The sequence below is a fragment of the Semicossyphus pulcher genome, unplaced genomic scaffold (genome assembly GCF_022749685.1).
Source record: "Semicossyphus pulcher isolate SPU_LCO1_2020_fin unplaced genomic scaffold, fSemPul1.0.p SCAF_16, whole genome shotgun sequence".
Classification (NCBI taxonomy): domain Eukaryota; kingdom Metazoa; phylum Chordata; class Actinopteri; order Labriformes; family Labridae; genus Semicossyphus; species Semicossyphus pulcher.
In genome coordinates, this window is record NW_027211670.1 from 10,267,062 (window position 1) to 10,288,328 (window position 21,267).

Genomic DNA, 21,267 nt, shown 5'->3' on the forward strand with positions numbered 1-21,267 from the left:
CACCACTCCCACACTTCTTCCTCTCTGTGGTCCACGCTCAGCTCACCTCTCCTGCTTTCAAAGTCCACCTACTGGCAGTACGACACGCTGACATAACTGATGCGTGTCCATTGTTTCATAAGCCATAAATGACCTCAGGGATACTGGAAAGACATGATGACTTACTGTAATATGCTTAGAAATCTATCTTTGGTTAAAGCGAGGAAAAACAGCACAGTGTTCAGTTCTTCAGCGTGTAAAGGTCAAATGATAAAGGGCAAAGCTCACAGGGTTGCCACGGTGTGATGATCTTTAAATATTGATTAGTTCACTCCCAAATAAAGTCCAAGTCTTACGATCTGATCATGATACTGAGACGACTGTTTTCTGCATGTCCTCAAACACTGTCCTTCTCACTTAAATGTTCTGAATGAAGACATACAGTAAAACCCAACGTCCTCTCTTTCCTAGAACAGAATATTCATGGTCTCATGTTTTTTTCCCCCCTTAAAAGCTTGAGGCATAAACAAATATGACTCAACAGGAATTGTAGTTCCAATTAATTTGCAGGCTTTTCCCATGAAGCCTTTCCTCCTCACACACCCTCAGAGGCCCGCCTGCAGCTAGGAACCAAACAGAGCCGGCTTCATCTCTCCAGAGAGAACCCGATCAGACACATGATGTCTTCATCACCAGCTCTAGTTTTCTCGACTTTTTCTGACCTGTAAACAAGTAAAGGGGGTTTTGTGTGTGTGTGTGTGTTTGTGTGTGTGTGTGTTATGGAAGTGAAGGACGCCAGTTTTGGGAATAATCCGCTGTTGAGTGCAGACGTCCGGGCCAGAACAGGAAGAGGCTCCATTTCCAGCTTCAATGGAACAGAAAGGGTGGAGTCCAGCAAGAGCTCTCTCTCTCCATCCTTCAATTCAATTATTTTCCCTCCAATCAATGAAACACTTGAGTTAATTCATGCTTATTACAATGCGCAGAGTGTTTGCCAGGAACATTTGGAAATGAAGTATTTGTCTTCAAAATGAAGACCAGACTACCAAGTTATTCGGAAATAGACATGAAGGACAGAAGTTCTTGCTCTTGGCCTGGCCTTTCTGATTAATTTCTGACCCCTAAACTTGGCCTTAGCTTGACGTCATCTCTGCCTGCGCTAGTAATAGTTATATTTATTCTTCCCCATTTCCAAGCCAGCAGAAACTTTGCATGGATGCACTCCATATTTCACTGGAAGCGGGTCCCGATGAGGCAGCATATGTCAGCCAAATTAAAACATCTCGTGTGCAGTGGATGGACTGACTCGGAGCCCTGGTGAGTGGACGACCACGTGCATGTGCTGCAGTCTGAATACAGTACTTGTACACTCTGTGTGCATGCATGTGAGAGCTATAGGGTTAGGCTCCTATGGCAGTTGGATGATATGTCTTTGTAAATGAAAATCAAGTGGGTAGTCAACTAACGACATGACTTGACTCATTTTTACAATGAAGAAACAAGCAAGAAATATTATCTGATCCTGGAGACATGTGTTTTTGGGATGGTCCCATTTCCCAAGTTGGAAAGTTGTTCTTCCAACTTTGATATGTTCATGAGCTTTAAGTCTTAATGTGGAAACAATATGGGCGCCAATACACTAATCCGGGAAATGACAGGAAGTTGACTGCGATGGCGTCTCCCTACAACATCTATGCGTTTGAATGCACGCTGTCCTCAGAAGTTAACAATTTTCTACAGTTACTGCACTTTCTGTGTAATTTTCCTTTTGACAACGATTACAGGAAAAGTCAGAGCATCACCGAATTCATCACAATTCATCCTGAGGGCGCATAAATGTATTTACCAAATTTAATGGCAATCCATCAAATAATTAAGACATTTTACTCTGAGCCTTAAATGCCAACCTCATGTTGGCATTAGATTAAAAGTCAGAGATCAACAAAGTCCGAAAGATTCGTCTTCTGGGACACATTAACGTCTGAAATCATCAATCACATAGTTGTAAAAACAATTTGTCAACATAGAATTCAGTTAACCCTGCCTTAAAGGAAAAGCTAACATAAAAATATCCTTAAAGTTATACAAAAAAAGGTAATGGTGATGTAACGTGAATTTTCTCTTCGGGTTCATAAGTGGCCAAATTTAGACAGGTGTATCATGTTGAGATTTTGCCTATATTGTAGTGTAAGATGCAATTTTTCTCATTACAGCAGCTTAAATAGACCAAAAAACAATCAAAGAGACATTCTTTGTGTGTATGTGGATTCTCACTTTATTCTTACCTGAAACAGAAAATTGTTGCTATTACACTCAGATTTTACCCCACAGCAAGAGCATAGAACAAGTTCTACTCTTCAGTCTGCGGTTGTCAAGTTTTTTTCCCCTCCAAACAGGATCATCCCAAATTATTTTGCCCTGAACTTTTGCTGCACTCATCAAGGAAATGACCCAGTGCTGCGAGGAGCCGGATTCATCCAGTGCATCTTTTGGCTGCTGTAGTGCGACAGCAGCCTTGTAAGCACGTAACCTGCTTCATGACCCGTACTGTTATAATGAGGGAAATGCTGAGCCGTACAGCTTCAGTACTCTGTATTAAAGTCTGATTTGTTTTTATTGAGATGCACTGATTATTCATAGGCTGAGTAACATTGTGTGTCACTGAGAAAAGTACCAACTACCTATTCACCATTTTCACATGGCTATTTTCCTCCAACGTAATACTTATGGTGGGAAGCTAAAATGCTATACTTATGTTGCACTGCTGTGTTTCAGGTTGCAAATCATATAAACAATGGGATTTGAAAAATAAATTAACATTTCAAAGCTTCCTGATTAATAAACTAAAAAAATAATGGAGAAGGAAAAAATCCACTAGGAGATGAAGCCATGTTACAAGGTAAAACAACATATTTGATACCTACTTACCGTTAAACTAATGTTAGCATTCAACCACTACCTAGCTAACATTACTGTTTGTATTACGTAATACAAATTCCTAGCTAACAGACATGTTTGCAGCAGTAGATAGCAGAACACGATACAAATTCCTAGCTAACGAAAATGTTCGCGGCAGTAGACAGTATAACACGATACAAATTCCTAGCTTCCAGAATTGTTAGAAACTCCTAGTTGACGGAAATGGTAGCTAGAAATTTCTAATGGTAATGTTAGCTTATAATTCGTTGAATGCTCATGTTACTGTTACTGTTGTCTAATGGTAGCTCCAGTTATCAAATGTGCTGTTTTACTGTTAAACATTGTGTGATTTCCCTCCGGATTTTCACTAATATATTCTCAGTTTCTGATCAAACAAAAAGCGATGAAATTATTTTAAAAGGTTTTTGGATTTTCTGCATTTATATGAATTACAAGCTGGAAAACAAAACGACTATAGCAGCATTTGAGATTCCCACCCTTAAGTTTAAATTTAATGAAGATGGCCGCGAATTAAATATGCGGAATAGGTTATGAAAATATGACCCTGAATATCTATCGATGTACAAATAGATACTCTAAGCCAAGACTTGAGCCTGTCGAGTGTCCGAGGAATTCCTGAATCCTGTGAAAACCATCTGCAATAGTCCCACACACATTCCTGCTAAAGCAAACACACAAGTAACGTGACACACTTCCTTTCACACAATGGTTTAGAGAGTGGAGCAGGCAGGAAGAGAAACTGGAGAAAGAAAGCACAGATTGAAAATGGAGGTCAAAGGAAACACGTGGGACATCTTTCCAACAGGGAGAAGAATGCAAAACTTCCGATCATGTCCATTACAGCAGAATGTGACTCAGCTCTGGTGCATCTGATCGAATCTGATTTCAGAAATAACTCATGGCTGATAGTCAGAATGTCATCTAAAAAAAAAGAATCCAAATAGATGGGACTGGACACCAGCGCTGCACACACAGAAGTCCCGTTTCATGCGATGACTAAACCTGTGCGTATGCTGCATGTCGCTGTGAGTGCAGACTGAGGACTTCTTCAAAAGTGAAGGTTATTTTTAGGGAGCTTCACATCTGCTGCCACTGGATAATAAACAAACTGAGCAGAGCCTGAAAGCAACCTGAAGTAAGCTGAATTTCCTTCTGTCACAGCTCAACGTGCAGGATAAGAGGAAGCTAGCAGGGAGCATCCAGAGGCCGTGCACAGACTTCAAAGACTCAAAATGAATTCATTTAGTGGAATTTGTTTTGTTTATGCAGCTGTACATGGAGATATAGCTTAGAAATACTGACTATTTTTGTGTATTTAAAATTTGTAAGGAGTTGCTGACATTGGTAGAAAGGCCATCATGGGTGGCACAATGTTACATGAAATTATGAAAGTCTTTTATCAGATCAGAAAGGAACATTTGCAGCGCCCTAATCAGACTCGCTTCCGAAGATACATTTTCTGATAAACCATCATATGTCATGGTTCGAGCTGCTGAATGATTCATAGCATCACCAGTTATCTACAGGATCTTTTTACAGCGATACATAGGCTTAAATTGATCATGTGGGAACTGGAGATAGCAGACGCGCAAATGCCAACGTGTCATCTGCTTTCAGCCATCTGCTTTTTGCGCTCCGTTTAGCTGAAATGTTGAAATCCAGGGAATAACCCCTGAATACTCTCATCCTTCAGCTTTCACTCCATTAAAAATGTTGATTTTCTCTACATGGTGTGATAGCAGACATCCCGTGGACTCTCTGTTGTGAGTGAAACCATTACGAAGCAGATTCCGGCATTTAAGCGTTGATTGCCCGCAGACTGTCAATCTGACTCCTATGCAAATGAGAGCACCGTGACAGGGGTCATTAAATCTTGGTGATTATTTAGGGTGGTAATGGTGGCACATAATGATCCGATAAAATGACTCTCTGGGCTGCAGAGTGAGGAAAGATGCATATGGACTGAGAGCGACGGGGAAGCAGGAGGAGAGCTGAGCGGGACACAAAAAAGCCTCACCAGGAAAGTTCGCTTTAATAGTTGTTCTGGCTTGTTAAAACCTCTTTCTGCCTAACTCTTATGTGAAGCAATCCTTCTTCCAAAGCCAGTTGTTAATGTGAGATTACACAGACACACTCCTAATGGCAAAACTCCAATGATTCTTATCAAATTAGAGTTTGAAATGCATAAAAAGTCTTTAGAAAGTTCAATATAAAGGAAACAGAAACAGCTACTGGCTAGCTTAGCCTAGCATGAGGACAAAATGGGCGAAACGGTTAGCATGACTTTGTCCAAGCGTAACACATCCAACAACCAAAACCAGCAACTCACTCATTTCCACAATATATCTTGTTTGTTTTAATTGTACAAGTATTATAGGTATTAAGGTGTACAAATGAAAAGTGCTCGTTTTATGGGGAGTTATGGGTGAGCGTGAGCAGTAACTTCCTTGAGTTAGTTGCCTTGAAACTGTTAAAGAAATCATCCCACTCATAATTCCTAGTTAAAACCACAACATCTTATTTTGTTCCCTGGAAAAACAATTTAATCAAATACCAAACACAGACATCCTGCTCTGAAAATAGAAACCACAATCGCAGTCCCCCATGTGATTGCCAACTGGCTCGACAGGCTGTATTGGCCTGCATCAAAGGCCCCATCCCTGCCATCTCGGACCAGCATCTACAGAGCAAAGAAATTAACAGGAAATTCAGTCAGCCTCTCCCTCCATACAGCCCTGGATCACTTGGAAAGGCCAGGTATTTTTAAAAGGAAGCTGTCTTATGACTTAAGTACAAACTGGACAGCCAAAACACGACCATTAGCACCTGGACTGTCTTAGGAGTCTGTCTTAGGTTAGGAGAGCATACATCCTCCACCCTCACCCCTACACTGATGTTCCACAGGGATGTGTGCTGGGCCCGTTCTTGTATGACCCTTTTGACCATTGACTAACTGTCCAAAAATGATCACTTGACAAAGACCCAAACGTCGAAACTACACGGAAAGTGTATGGGCTTTGCCTTCTTTTCATTGCTGCTGCACCTATACGTGATGTGCGAATACCCTACCCCAACTATCTACCTGTCCAAGCAGCAACAACCATCATCAAGTTTGCAAAAGACACATCTCTTGATCACTTGAGTAAGCAAACAGGGAAGAAATGCAAAACCAGACAGCCGGGTGTTCTGCCAACAATCTCGTTCTTAACAACAAGAAGATTGTTATAGAAAAGGTTTTGAAGAAAGTCTCCAGCCTTAGATTCCTGGAGGCGCACATCAATGAGGACTTCTAGTCCTGCTCCATACACATCTACACAGTTATTAGAAAGGCTCAACAACTCCTCTACTTCCTGAGCAAACTGAGGAAAGCAAGACAGGAAGGACCGGATAGCTCCGCAGAGGATCATTAACATGGCCGGGCCTCCAACATAGACTGTCCCGACTCAACCTCTCTACCACCTCTTCAATCTAAATACAGTAGATGAAGGGTTGCTAAATGCACTTAATTAGGACTCCGATATGACCGAAAATCCCAATCCCTTTGGAAGTATTCGGAAAATACTAAACTCTTCGACATGTTTTTTTCTTTCTGGCGATGAGTGAACACTGCCTCAGAGCAGATTCCCCCCTTAATGTCTTTTCCCAGTTTGACATCCTCATGTCGTGCAGTTTTCTCCTGTGTTTTACAGCCTCCCTGATGTGCAGCGACAGGCCTGTTTATCCTTCATTAATCTCTCGCTCTGCTTTTACCCCCCACTTAGTGCTGACGTTTATCCTATTAATGTGTTGTTTGCTGGAGAAATCCCCCAATAACATAATCCAGAGTCAGGGTTACTAATGTGTGTCTGTGTGTGTGTGTGTGTGTGTGTGTGTGTGTGTGTGTGTGTGTACAGAGTTGATGCTACGCTGCGTTGTTGCCATGGAGTCGGTGACTAATCGATTGAGAAATAAAACCATTACAGAGATGATGGATAAGGACTTTTAGCATGTGAGAAACTGAGAGGAAAGACACAGATAATGCATCGTCTGTCTGTCTTTGTGTGTGCGTGTGTGTGTGTGATTCATTTTTTTTCTCACAGGTCAACAATAAAGAGTTCAACACCATCATAGAGTTCAGTTTTATAATAAAACTGTAAAATGCTGCCCTCTCCTGTTCATATGTAGAACTGCGGCATGATTGGTCTTGCATACTGAGGCAGCTGTAGCTCAGTGGTAGAGTTGGACGTCTTTCAATCGGAAGGTTGGAGGTTCGATCCCCAGCTCCCTCAGTCTACATGTCGAAGTGACACTGGGCAAGACACTGAACCCCAAAGTGCTCTCAGTGGCATAGCTAATGGGTATGCATGTGATGACTGATTGACAGTTGGTCACTTTAGGTAGCAGCCCCTGCCATCAGTGTGTGAATGAGTGTGTGAATGGGTGAATGTGACATGTAGTGTAAAAGTAGCTTTGAAGTGGTCGCAAAAACTAGAAAAGCGCTATATAAGTACAGTCCATTTACCATTTACCATATACTGTAAATGGATGAAGCAACCATTACTCCAGCTCATCCAAAATGCAGCAGTCCTCACACGTACAAGAAAATTTGAACACATCACTCCGGTACTCAAAACACTTCACTGCCTCCCTGTACAATACAGAATCACATTCAAAATCCTATTATTAATCCACAAAGCACGTCATGGTTCAGCTCCCATATATGTTTCTGACCTGCTCACAGACTACAACCTAATCCAGCCCCTCAGGTCATCAGGTGGAGGTCTTTTAGCTGTACCTAGAATTAGATCTAGGTCTGGTGAGGGGGCCTTTAGTTACTGTGGTCCTTTTCTCTGGAACAAGCTGCCTGTTGACCTGAGGTCCATCACAACTCTCTCTACTTTAAAAACCAAACTCAAAACCTCTATTCTCCCAAGCGTATGAATAGTTACTTTGTGTGTGTACATATGATCACCTGTGCTGATGGTTGTATGTGCAGTTTTTTAAATTGAATTTGTGTGTGTGTGTGTGTTTGATTGCTATGTGGTGTGTCAAATGTACATTAGATGCACATTTAACTGCTTTTATTTCTATGTTGTTCATGATTGTATTTTTGTATTCCTGTTTTGCCCCCAGTGTAAACCACATTGAGCTTACCTGTAATGAAATGTGTTTCATAAATAAAATTGCTATTGCTATTGCTAGTGTCACCTATGGAAGTATTCAGAACTTTTACTAAAGTTGCATACCACAATGTGCACATACTCAATACAACAAGTAAAAATCCTGAGTTCAAAATGGACATATTTAAAATAGAAACACTATTCAAAGCTTTATATACTTTAAGTATCAAAATACAATTCCGATTCAGTCTATTTTCAGAGTGTTTTAAGATGTTTAAAAAACAGTCTGAAATGTTACTTTATAAACTAACTTTATCTGTAAAAATGCAACATGTTACATTTTTTAAAACATTTTTCTGGGGAAAAAATGTATGAAGTAACCACTGACCGTAGCTGTCAGATAAATGTAGTGGATAAGAAAAGCAAAGTACCTCAAATTTTCACAATGAAATTTATGTGTCCACCAATCTTTTCCCCCCCAATTCATCTTTTTTACTTTTCTATGTTTCAATGCAATAAACTCAAAAAATGATAAAATAAATGTAAATAATAAGCTGAGCTGACACAATGATATTCTTTGTACATGTCTCCAATCATTGATAATTATATAGATATAAACATGATTATACTCCTTGTTAGTACTTTTACACAATGATTTTGACTTAAAACATTTACTCTACTATACTATAATTCTAGTATAATTTTTCCATTAAACATTATATGTGTACTCTAATGCCATGGTTCAATGGGATTTGCTTTAAATTTTCAAAAAAAATGTGTTCTTATTTATAATGATAAAAAAAAGTTATTTAGCATTCACTTGGTTTAACAAAACTAGCACTGAGAAGGTGCCACTTTGGGCTCTAGTTTGACAGCATTTCTCACAGATTTTTTTATTTATTTATTTTTACCTATCAGAGAATCAATCAATGAATCGACAAAATAATCAGCAGATTCATTATAAAAATAATCATTTGTTGAAGTCATAGACTGAAGTCAAAAAAGTTAAAAACTAGCTCCACCTCAAGAAATTACAACAGTAAACTTTTACAATCATACATTTGCAATAATAATCTAATGTAACAATGGAGCAATCACGAGTTTGTTTTGGGTTTTTTTTTTTACATAATTTTGTTGAAATTTTTGCTTAGCAAAGAAAAAGATTGAATATTTGTTCCCTGACCCTGGCCCTTCTTTTCGTGACCTCGCATGTTCCAGTTATGACCAGTAGGTGGCAGACTTGGACCGTCCTGCTCTAACCGGAAGTGACTTGCGGGGATCTCGCGCTACAGCTTCCAAACTGAGGGCGTTTTTTTCCCTCAATCTTCTTGACTCCAGAGTTTTTTTTTTCCTGGGTGTTGCCTGTCTGATTACAACTTTGGAGTTTCACTGGGTGTTTCTGGGAAGGAAAGACAAACCGGAAGAATTAACTTCCAGTCACATTTTCAACTTTTTGGGAGTACTTGATCCCATCTAACTTAGTTCACGTTGTACTTTAGCACGCGACACAGGACCGGTTTATTTTAGCTTCCGTTAGCTTGCTAGCTTAGCTTTACTTCGAGCTGCAGTACCGTCGGCTGCGTTGCTAGCGAGAGAGCCGTCCGATGCAGGCCATTAAGTGTGTTGTGGTGGGGGACGGGTGAGTGAAACTCTTGTTGTCTCCTTACTTTAACCTCTTTAAATTGCCCAGTTTTACCCATGTGTTATCAGGAAAAGGCTAACAGAGTTGTTTTGGTTGACCCAGTTACCAACAGTTGGCTAGCGGCTAACAAGCCTCAGATAACATGCCAAGTTAAGCGACAGCTGTTGTTGTGCTGCTCTCCAGTCCAGCTGGGTCAGACAGATTTATCGACATGCTCCGGTTAGGTGGGACTGAATGGGTCACAGCATGTCATTTATCAGACATGACGCAGTCTGCCAAGTCGACAGCTACTTCGTCGCTCGTCCTATATTCAAGTTTGTATGTTCGCTATTGAACATGTTTCTCGTAAAAAACTTGTGTATGTCCTTTACTTACCACACAGGCTATTAGAGACTACGTAAGTCATTATATTGAGATACTTTCTCAGTATTTCGACTTAGTCATTATTTTGAGATACTAAGTCAAAATAATGAGATAATAAGTCATTATTTTTTAGATAATAAGTTATAATATTTGGATATTAAGTCAAAATATTGAGATACTAAGTCAAAATTTTCAGATACTAAGTCATTATTATATTATTATTATTGGCTAATCTTTGGTATTTTTTTACAAGATTTAAGTAAAAGTTGACTTTTTGTTCTGTGACACTTCACATTTTAATGATGAGAGAAAGTCGAGGCCTCTAGCGTGTAATGTAGCCAGAAAAAATTAAATACTATTAAAGTTATATCAGATTAAGTTAAAAAAGTAAATCATTTTTCATCTCAACCATGTAAGTTTTCAGACAATTGTGTGATAATATGAAGATTCTTACTTTCTACTTTCTTCCTACTTTCTGCACCATCCCATGTAGAGAAACTGCACTCTGGGACAGCGGTGTATTTAAAGTTGTAGTTCCTGCTAGTCTACAACATTGCTTAAATAAACCAAAACTTAGAACCCGCAAAGTACCCTAATACTTTAATGAAAACTATTGCACGCAATCAGCTTTACAATTTGCACTACAGGACATGTCACCCTGAGATGAACAATAACTTTTACTTTCTACTGTTTTGTTTAACTTTTATTTTGAAAGTGGTGGTGGTCCACAATATTTATATACATCTGACTTGCAAAAAAGTAGAATAATTGTTGGATATTTGACAGAAGTGTTGCAAAAACTCAGTGATAACATAAAGTGAAAAATAACAAAGCTGAAATTCCTTCGAAGGCTAGTCAAGTCAGGCAGCGCAGGTTAAACAAGCTACAATTTCACTGAAGAATGTAATCTAATCATCAAAACTATTAGATAAAATCCAGCTGTTCTTATCAATGTTTTTTCTCTGTTGATCTTTCTTCTTCTCTCTAATCCTAGGGCTGTGGGTAAAACATGCCTCCTTATCAGCTACACCACCAATGCCTTCCCTGGAGAGTACATCCCCACAGTGTAAGTAACACACACACACCTAATAGATTCTGTTAGGAAATGTATTACCTCAGTCAACAACATCATCTCTAAAATGCATTGTACTGTACATTATGTACTCATATGTTACATTATGCTTAACTCTGAAGCTAACCTCCACCTCCCTCCCTACAGCTTTGACAACTACTCTGCCAATGTGATGGTTGATGGGAAACCAGTGAACCTGGGCCTGTGGGATACAGCCGGACAGGAGGACTACGACAGGCTCAGGCCTCTGTCCTACCCACAGACAGTATGTATACGTCTATACAGAGAAGTGCTGCTTGTCTCAGATAACTGCAGTACACAGACAATGCTAAGATGAACACTGAGCATTGATTGGGAGTTATTCACTGGCCTGTAATGCTTAAGAGACGGTCTTTGCACTCAGCAGAGTAGAGCTGTGTATCCACAGTACCTATACACTGTCTGGAAGACGGCTGGAGGAAGTGAAAGGGAGCTTTTGTTTGCGCTCTTTGTCCTTGCAACACACTGGCCTCTGTGCCAAAGACTCGAAGGAGCTGAAAGTTGGAGTCAGTTTGTTTTTAACCTACACAGTCCAGATTAATCCAGTTTTATGAACATTTGGAGCCTGTTAAAGCAGTTTTGTATATTAACATGTTATCCTCAGCATTATGTTTTTATTAGTTCTGATGTTAGATTGTGATTATTTGTGTCCAAGCAGAAATAAAAGTTAAACATTGATGTGTCATCCTTCCTCCTCAGGATGTGTTCCTGATTTGCTTTTCACTTGTCAGTCCGGCCTCCTTTGAAAACGTCCGTGCCAAGGTGAGAACAACCCGCTCTTTATCTCTGCAGTTTGTTGGCCTTACTTTAAAGGGTAACTTTTGTCTTGAAATTTCAGGTATTCACTAGTGCTGTCAAAATTGGCCAAAAATGAAGTTTGATTATTCCTTCTAAAAAAACACATGGGTTCAAACTATTCGAATATCTATTTTTGCTCAATCTGTCGACAAGAAGGCCGATACAACGAGAGACAAACTTTGTCTGTTGCGTATCTTATCTTAATAGCTCTGTACATATTTTTTAGGATACACTTGTTTAGTTACTTATTTCTATATGCCCTTTATTGTAATGTTGCACTAACCACTTTGCTGCTGTAACACTGTAAATTTCCCCGTTGTGGGACAAATAAAGGATTATCTTATGTATATTTATTTAAACATAACCATTCATTTTAAAAGATCAAAACAGGCTTCCTATACCCTGCAAAATAAACAAATTAAACAATTAGGTTAAGGTAGGACGGACATTCAGTTCTTTGAGCGAGCTGTGCTGTGAACATAACATTAAACATTATTAAACATGAACATGTCTTCAACATACATATACCTGTCTGTTATGCTGGGAGTGAGAATCTCTCCACCGTCATTACCACTCGTCACATGGTTATATTAGCTTGTTTCAGCTCGACTGAAGTTAATTATTAACGTTTAAAGTGACTTTGTGATGCATTCAAAGACGCTCCGTAACCTGGAGAGTGTGCACGAGGACAAATGAGAACATACAAGAACACGTGGGAGCTCGTGAGACTGCTGCGGTAGTGAAGGTTTTTTTGACATTAAATATTAATTTTAATTATCTAATATCTGTTTTTTATTACAATTCGGTTATATATTCAATTTAGAATATTTTTTGACAGCCGTAGCGGGCACAGCCTTGATCTGGGACATTACTTGATTTCAAGAAAAATCATTATAAATTATTATAGATGTATTTTTAACTCTGGTCAAAATCTCATGGCACCCTCATTTATAAATATATAAAGATAAAAATGCCCAGTTGGTACAGTAAGAGGGAAAAAATGCCGCATTGTAACCGCGGGACTGAGAATTGTTCATATTTGGAAGCAGTTTGTTTCCTCTTGTTCCCATTAGTTCCTTAGAAATCCCATCATGCTGAGATGGATAAGAGCCAGGAAATTGAGGAAGTAATCTATTATTTCAGCAACCCACCCACATTCCATAGTGTCTCTCGTTATGTCCATCTGCATCCTGCAGCCTCTGACTCTCCCCCTCCTCTCCTCCTGCAGTGGTATCCTGAGGTGAGACACCATTGCCCCAACACGCCCATCATCCTGGTGGGCACCAAGCTGGACCTGAGAGACGACAAGGACACCATCGAAAAACTCAAGGAGAAGAAACTCGCCCCCATCATCTACCCCCAGGGCTTGGCCATGGCTAAAGAAATAAGTAAGCTGACACACTACAAACAGCTACGAGGACAAAAGATATTAAAAAGCTCTCCTGACTAATGAACAGACAACACTCACTGCGGTTTTGCCTTTTCTGGCGGTCCATTGTTCAGAATAGCCCCTGTGTGTTTTCTCTTCAGGTGCTCCTGCACTAGTGCTGCTGTGGTATGCCAGGGAGACTTTGCACAGGGTACAAACCACCTTAGGTGCTTTTCGAATAAAAACTTTTAGTTCCAGGAACTTCTCTTCCTGTGGCCCTTTGTTGTCTGCATTTCCACAGCGGCCTAAAGTAGCTGGGAAGATTCTGCAAATCAGGCCAATGACATATGGAGAAGCAATACAAGTAACTAAACTACACCGCCAGTTCAGTAGGTGGCTGTAAGAAGAAGAGTAAGACCAAACAACAAAGATGACGCCATATAACGTGACGAACGAGCCGGTATCATTTGTGCGACACTCCAGTTAGCCTGTTAGCATGGAGGAGATTCAACTTGTTCTGGATTTGATCGTGCTTTATCGCATTACAGATAGATTCATTGAATCAGGCTTTCTTCTCTGATTTCATCTCAAAGCACAGTGATAAACAATCTCGAAGCAGGATGATAACAGTGAGCTTGCAGCTGCAGTATTTTAAACATGGCGGGTGAAATAGTAATCGATTCTGATTACTCAACCACTCAGAATCTATCAACACTGCAGGCCCTGCCCTGAAAGTTCCTGGACCTTTTGGAAAGTACTATCCCCCAAGCCGGGACTTTTGAGCGGGCAAATCAATTAACCGGAACTAAATTTAGACCCCGGTTCCTGCTATCAAAACGCACAGAGCTGTTCAAAACGTTCGTAGTTCCTGGGCAAAGTTCCTGCTGTCGAAAAGCACCTCTTTTTGTTCTGTGATCATTTGAGGTAGTCTCCTACTTTCGAAGCCTTGGGCCTTTGGAAACTTTCCCTCTGAACCGAGTCAGACCCTGCTGCAACGGAGTCGGACTCTGCTGCTGCCACCGCCATTTTTAAGACTGTGTTGGAGCTGTTTAGCTCAATGGCTCGAGCCACAAACAACTGACATCATGACGCAGAAGAAAAACAACGATGACTTTGCGTCGACTAAAAATATTGATCGATTACCTCGACTACTCGTGGCAGCCCTAGCAACATTAATATATTGAATAGAATAGAAAATATTGCATTGATGCCTAATTTTCTTGCAATATATAATTGGCAAAGTTGAAAGTAAATTTAATTGTGTGAGTTAAGTGGATCCTACGAATGTGAATGTGATTTATTATTTGTTTTGAAATGTATGCACCCTGTGTAATTCAGAGTGGAAAGACTTTGTCTGGGGTTGTTACAGAGCACAGTCAAAGTCGAGCTTTAAATTATGTCTCTGGACTGTGTTATTAAGCCATGCAATCATAAAGAACCTAATTGGTGACTTTGTTGCTCCACCTTCTCTCTTTTCCTCTTCCCACCAGGTTCAGTGAAGTATCTGGAGTGCTCAGCTTTGACGCAGCGTGGCCTTAAGACGGTGTTCGACGAAGCCATCAGGGCGGTCCTGTGCCCCCCACCAGTCAAGAAGAGGAAGAGAAAGTGCACATTACTGTAATGGAGAACCACAGGGAGTAGACATACATGGTTGCAGTCAGAACTCGCCTACTCAAAGGGAAGATGGCTGGGTTCCCCAAATATCTATTCACCCCCTGTGTCCTTGCTTTTATAGAAGCTCTGATAGATCAGACGTCGGTCTCAAAGAACTTCACAGATTTAAGCAGCGCTGATGGTTTCCGTCAGCTCTGGTTTACTGTTGCTCACATCTGTTAAGTGCTTTCGGACTGACAGGAATGAAGTGACTTTGCTAAGGCCTTTGGGAATGTGAGGGTGGGTGGGGGGGTTTGATTTGGGATGAGGGTTTGTATGTGGAAAAAGAGGGAGTATTTTTCAAAAGAAAACTCATGTAATTGTCCTCTGACATTGTGAAGAAACACTACTTGAACGTGATTTTTATCATGACATTTGTATAGATTTAATTCCATTAGAGAAGGACGTCCTGCACTACACTCCCCCCTACACACTAAGAGATTCCTGCTGCCTTGATGAAACTTTAAGAAACATTTTTTAGAAGCTCTAATTTCTCCTTTTGATTTCATGGTCAGTCTCTTGTCTCAGCTGTGGTTGACAGACTGTTTTGTTTACATGTGTCATCTGACTAGTCTGAGGTGCTGCCAAAACTCAGTCATCACTTTTAGTCGCTCCATGAACACTAACATGTTTTTATCTCCTTCTTTTTACTTTAACATGTTTAATATACCATCATTTAGTTATGTAGAAACATTTTACCCATAAATGGTTATAACAATTATAGCAGCAACCGAGATACATGATAATTTCTTTCTATAATTAACAAGCATTTAGACGTTTAACAGATAATTATCTTGTTTTTGTTTCTAGCTGAATCCATTCTTCATTTCTCACTGTGTTTAAAGTGAACACGGTATTATAATGACTGTCGGGCACGTGAAGGTCGATGCAGCCAGTGTTTATGCTGGTTCCTTATATCATTATTCCTCACTACATTCTGAAAGGCTTCAGATATCCAGGCTTTTTGTCAGTATAACATTTCCATATTGTATCACGAAGGCGTTTCACTTTATCATCTGTTTTTAATGAAGTCTACGAGCCAGTGTATCCGCACTCGGAGGGTGCAGCTGATTTTCATGTCTTTGTTGTACAATATAACCTTACACAGTAACAATTGAGCACATTTTATTTTGAAATGAGCGATGATCAAAGCCACTCTTGACTTATTGGATCAGTGTTTGAATTGTGAAGTTTAAAATGCCCACTTGGTTTAATTTCCTGCTAAATGTGGTTTCATTTTAACTTAGTTATATGCAGATTTTTTTTAAAGCAAATAAATTCATTGAAAATACTCTGTTTTATTTCTTTTGTCCAAACAGAAATGTGTCCATAACAATTTCACAATGAAATGTCTTCGAAGTGCTGGTAATCATCTATCAGTATAAAATGCAGTGATTTACAATCATTATTAGGGATGCACGATACTGGATATTTTGCCGATATCCGTTAATTTCCAACCCTTTTTGCCAATTTCAATATCAATATATATATGGCACATGTTTTTTTCACCTAATTGCAGAGAACATCAAGTCTCCCCTGTAGTGGAATTGATATCATGCCTTCTTTTATTGTAGTGGCCTGATGAGTCTTGAGATGGGCGATTAAATTAGTGTTGAATGAATGAGATTTGGCCCCTCTTCGCATGACCGATGCTGAGCACAACCTTGCTGTCCGTTTCGGAAACTGCCATACCGCAGACATCTTGGACCCGTCAAGAGCGCTGGCGTTTGTTAATTATGTGCTTTTTGCCACGAGGCTCATTTGCATGAAAAGGGACTAATTAACCGCGAATGTTTGCATAACGTGACACGTTGAAATACGCGTGAACGGCTTCGGAGTACACAGATGCTGTTTGCTCTGCAGTGCACTTTGGGGTGCATACAACCCTCTGCGTGCTTGGAGTCTTTTTATGTAATTTGCACAGGTTTAGTGGGCACAAAAGCCGTACAATCCTTGGTGAATTTCCCCCTTAGAGTTCTACCAAATATATCTACAAACAAAAGAAAAATAGAGCATCATGGTGTTGACCTGCGTTGTACCGGAGTGTAAGGAGAGCAAGAGGTAAGGAGACACTCCCCGTTTCCAGTCAAGGACATTGATTGCTGCAGGCGATCAAAGGAGGCGGGCGTTATGTTGATTAATATTCGTTGATTGACCACATTCTTAAACAACTGACAGATTAAAGATCATGTTTTTGGCCTTTATTAGATAGATAGTGGACAGAGTCAGAGATATGGGCAGGGCTGGAGTCAGTCGGGTGCATCTAGGAGTGGGCTTCTGTACATGGGATGAATGCTTTAACAACTAAGCTAAACTAGCGCCCCTTTTAGCAGATTTATGAGGTTATAAAGGAGGCATTTTTTTCTCTAGGATAAATAAACTGTAACACATTATTTCCTGTCCCTTATGCTATCGCCTTAATCTGGATCTACTAGTGTGCTGTAAGGATTGTCTGCACTTGGTCAACTTGTGTGCAGCTTGTGTGCTTTAGGTCAGGGTTGAAATACATCCGTCTGTTCATAGTTTCCTGCTCTTGGCTTGCCATTGGTCATATACCAGCTTAGCGGACACTGCATCTTCAACTCCCATTCCTGTAATTTAAAATAACAAATTAGGTATGGTTACACTAAATAACATGAATACAACCTATAAAACTGGCTTCTTCTTATCTTAAATTAGAAAAATAGAGTACATGAGTGCATTAGATGGACTAGGCCTACATCTGGCAGGGCTTACCAAGGGATTTGAACACGGTTGTCTTCTCTCTGTGTGCAGGTTTTGTCCCATTGATAACGTCTCCAATCTCTGCGAACACCTCAGCCTGAAAACAAAATCCACAATCCTACATTTGCCACACATATTCTGCAAAGTGGACCAATAACACACATCTTATCGAGGCAGTAAGAAAGCGCAATGACAAACTGACCCCAGAGAGGATGACATCACCAGACTCGGCCATCGCTCCCTCCCTGCTGTCCACGTACACCACGGCCTCCTTCATCATCACGTCGTCCAGCTCCCGCCAGTTTGGCCTGCACGCTCCAACTGCTGCTCAGCAACACAAGAGAAACAGTGGGAAATACTTCATTTGTTTTAAAAAGTTGTGACTTATTTATGTCTTCTCACCTGCCACATGTGCTCCCGGTTTGACCCAGCGACCAAACAGCAGTGGCTCTGTGCATCTGGTTACTGTCACTATAGCATCAGCTCCCCTCACCGCCTCCTCCACTGAGGCACACGCCGTCACCGGACCACTGACAGATTTGCTAAACCTCTCAGCTCCCTCTCTTGTGCGACTCCACACACGCACCTGTGTTGATCCAGGGCAATTATGTCACTTTATGAAAAAGCAAACACGATATGTTTATCAAGCAAACACAACAATAATTTCTGTTGTAATGAATAAGAAAAGAAAGATTTAGGACAGAATTGTTAGCATGATAAGCCTTCAAAGTGAGTAGTACCACTTTAAATGACATCTTTGCTGTTGATTAAAGAGTTCAACATTTTGGGAGGTACACTTGTTTGCTTTCTTGCCAAGATTTAGATGAAATTATCAATACTACTCTCATGTCTGTAAGCTAAATATGAAGCTACAGCATGTAGCTGCTTAGCTTAGCTGGGCAACTAGCAACAGGGTGAAGCAGCTAGCTTAGCTCTCTCCAAAATCAAAGCCTTCAAAAGCTCCAGCTAACTGCCTTACATTGGAAATTATTGTGTTACTGTTTTTATTTATATTTTCATACATTTATATTTTTATTGCCACCTGTACTTTTTTGTCTATTTTCATTACTTGACTACTTTATTTAATTTGCCTGTTTTGTGAGCTGCTGGAACGAGTTAATTTCCCCTAAAGCTTATCTTATCGGATCTTATCTTCTTTGTCTAACCTGTAAGGAACAAGCGGTTGTAAATTCAGCAGTGATGGAGATTGTTTTTGAACCCAGTTGAATTTTACTGATGTAAAGTACAAGATACAGTCAATCATTACCTATTTAAACTAGCAAAATCAGCACAACTGTTTAACTTATTTTGGTTTTTATTTAACTTCCTGGAGTCTTGGCAGTACTGTGAGGTCTGTTTTACACTCTCCTGTACACATTAATCAAGCAAGATATAAAGCGTTTACTGTTGAGCTTTAGAGAGGCCTTTTTTAGACAGACAAAGGTTAGCTCTTCCAGTCTCAAGCTAAGCTAATCAAGCTAATCTAGCTCCAACAGGGCTGTGCACAAACATTTTTTCAGGCAGGGGCTCAAGCAAAAAAAGGGTACTTGCCCCACCAACATGCACTAATTCCCTGTTAGTTAAGGGCACTTTTCGACTCTGGGGGCACAAGGGCAAGGGCTCAAGCCCCCTTTGGGTCCTATCTGTGCATGTGCCTGAGATCCAAGTAGTAGCTTTATGCTAGTTTACAGGCACGAGAATAGTATCAATAGAGAAAGACGATAAGGACATATCCCAAAATATTAAACTAAATGGTACCTTTCAAATTAAACCATAGTATAAGGAAGCACACTACCCTAAGTGGATAAAAACAGGCTTCTGTCTAGACTTGCTGCTCATACTTTTAGAAGATATTTTACATTTTACCTCTTTAAATGAAAATATTTCAGTGAAGACATTGTAATGACTCAAAGCCTGTTGTCCTGTCCCCAGGATGGCCAGTACCTCTGCTTCAGGACGCATCAGCAGCTGTGGGAGAAAAACACACAAAAGGACAGACACATGGTCATAGCTTGAACATTTGAGAACAGATCATCTAAAGCAGGGGTGCCCAATCCTGCTCCTGGAGGGCTACCTTCCTGCATGTTTTAGGTTTCTCCGTGCTCCACACCTGATTCGAATGTTTTGTTCATTATCAATCCCCTGAGAAGCTTCAGTTGATAACCAGCAGATCATTCAAATCAGCTGTGTTCAAGTACAGAGAAACCTAAAACATGCAGGAAGGTAGCTCTCCAGGAGCAGGATTGGGCACCCCTGATCTAAAGGCAATGTTTGAAAAATGGAAGAATGCCTTAGCAGAGATGGCTGAGGCTGCAGCTGTCCTCATTCTTGTGATGACCTCTCCATCCATGACCTGCAGGTGGGAAACATGTTATGATAAATAAACCCTAACCTGCTTTATGCAGTATTTGTATGGGTCAGAGTCATTAGTTTCACTCACAGCTTTTACATTCCCATACTCAGGGTCCAGCAGCACCACTGTAGCTTGCGTGGATGGCAGGTTTGAATTGTCCTCCCTCTTGTAGAAACACACCAACTTTGTGCTCAGGACTCCATCATTCTCCATGTATGTGGGCATCAAACCCAGGAAGCTCAAAGAATAAAAGCAGCTCAGTTTAAGTACAACGTTAAAAGTTCAAACTTATCGTCCGGAGTAAGGCCTACGCCTACCTACCCGTTGTGTTTCTGCAGGGGCACCGTGGAGCGTACAGGCTGGATCACCTCCGCGCTGTCCCGGCTGGAGAACTTCCCCAGAGCTTCCTCCAGACGCGGGATAAGATCTCTGTAATGCAACAGTTGCTCGACTTCATGCTCCCATATGACGACCGGAGGTACAGCCATAGCTCATGTGATCCGGTTGAGAAGTAGTGATTCAGATACTGACAGAGCGTTTATACTTGTCTAAAGTTCATGACGTTTCATGTGTGTCTACGCTGCATTCAAGAGCCGCAGGACAAGTTATTGAAACACGGTTGTTAAACCGTATTTCTTAGAGAATAGCCAAAATGCCAATAAGTAAGCCCTTTAAAAGCGCCAATGTTTTGTGGGCTGGTTTTGAAAAGTCGAACTGTGTTATTGAAGTCGATTCTTTACTTGACTAAAAGTAGTGATACTGGAAAGATACAAGTAAAATTGCTTTAGTATTAAAACCAAAATGTACTTTAAATATTAAAAGTTAGTACGCATGTTTGTCCCTCTCAGTGTTATTTAAACATAGCATTAATCCTAGGGCCCTTTATCTATTGTAAGTCCAACCAATCACTGATCACTGATGGTGGAGGACCGTCATTTAGGATGCAACAGTGTAAGTTACATTTTGATAGTAGCTGTTCGAGGTATAATATTTTCAAAGATAAATAACACTGTCTTAAATGTAATCTAGGTTTTGAATGTTACATATACTGACTTTGTAGCTCGTGAACTACATCAAATGAAGGTAAAGCAACATGAGGATGTTTGCTGATGACAAACACTTAAACTCTTCATGGAAGGAGCAGCAACTCTTCCAACAATTCAGGTTAGTTCAGATATCCAATTACTCACACATTGAGTCATCATAACATTAGCTGGATTAGATTGAAATGAATAC

The 21,267-nt window shown here is 40.3% G+C and overlaps 2 protein-coding genes across 2 annotated transcripts; one reads left to right on the plus strand and one right to left on the minus strand.

Moving 5' to 3' along the window:
* The first annotated feature begins 9,351 nt into the window (after window positions 1-9,351).
* Window positions 9,352-16,237, plus strand: LOC138593112 (ras-related C3 botulinum toxin substrate 1). Its single transcript, XM_069663968.1, has 6 exons — window positions 9,352-9,657; window positions 11,018-11,089; window positions 11,243-11,360; window positions 11,834-11,896; window positions 13,161-13,320; window positions 14,792-16,237. The coding sequence occupies exons 1-6, from the start codon at window positions 9,623-9,625 to the stop codon at window positions 14,920-14,922; spliced, it is 579 nt and encodes a 192-aa protein (XP_069520069.1). The 5' UTR covers window positions 9,352-9,622; the 3' UTR covers window positions 14,923-16,237.
* Window positions 16,238-17,158: 921 nt separating this feature from the next.
* Window positions 17,159-20,519, minus strand: crym (crystallin, mu). The gene is made up of 8 exons (XM_069664909.1): window positions 20,353-20,519; window positions 20,119-20,269; window positions 19,969-20,031; window positions 19,545-19,646; window positions 18,081-18,264; window positions 17,881-18,002; window positions 17,691-17,775; window positions 17,159-17,545 (listed from the first exon to the last, which is right to left on the minus strand). Exons 1-8 carry the CDS (start codon window positions 20,517-20,519, stop codon window positions 17,472-17,474), a joined length of 948 nt encoding a protein of 315 aa, XP_069521010.1. The 3' UTR covers window positions 17,159-17,471.
* Window positions 20,520-21,267: the final 748 nt, after the last annotated feature.

Coding starts and splice junctions, on each gene's coding strand:
- LOC138593112 (XM_069663968.1), top strand. CDS start 9,623: ATGCAGGCCATTAAGTGTGTTGTGGTGGGGGACGG. Junction 11,361..11,833: donor CTCTGTCCTACCCACAGACA/GTATGTATACGT, acceptor CTTCCTCCTCAG/GATGTGTTCCTGATTTGCTT. Junction 11,897..13,160: donor TTGAAAACGTCCGTGCCAAG/GTGAGAACAACC, acceptor CTCCTCCTGCAG/TGGTATCCTGAGGTGAGACA.
- crym (XM_069664909.1), bottom strand. CDS start 20,519: ATGGCTGTACCTCCGGTCGTCATATGGGAGCATGAAGTCGAGCAACTG. Junction 20,032..20,118: donor AGTATGGGAATGTAAAAGCT/GTGAGTGAAACT, acceptor TCCCACCTGCAG/GTCATGGATGGAGAGGTCAT. Junction 18,003..18,080: donor ACCGGGAGCACATGTGGCAG/GTGAGAAGACAT, acceptor GTTGCTGAGCAG/CAGTTGGAGCGTGCAGGCCA.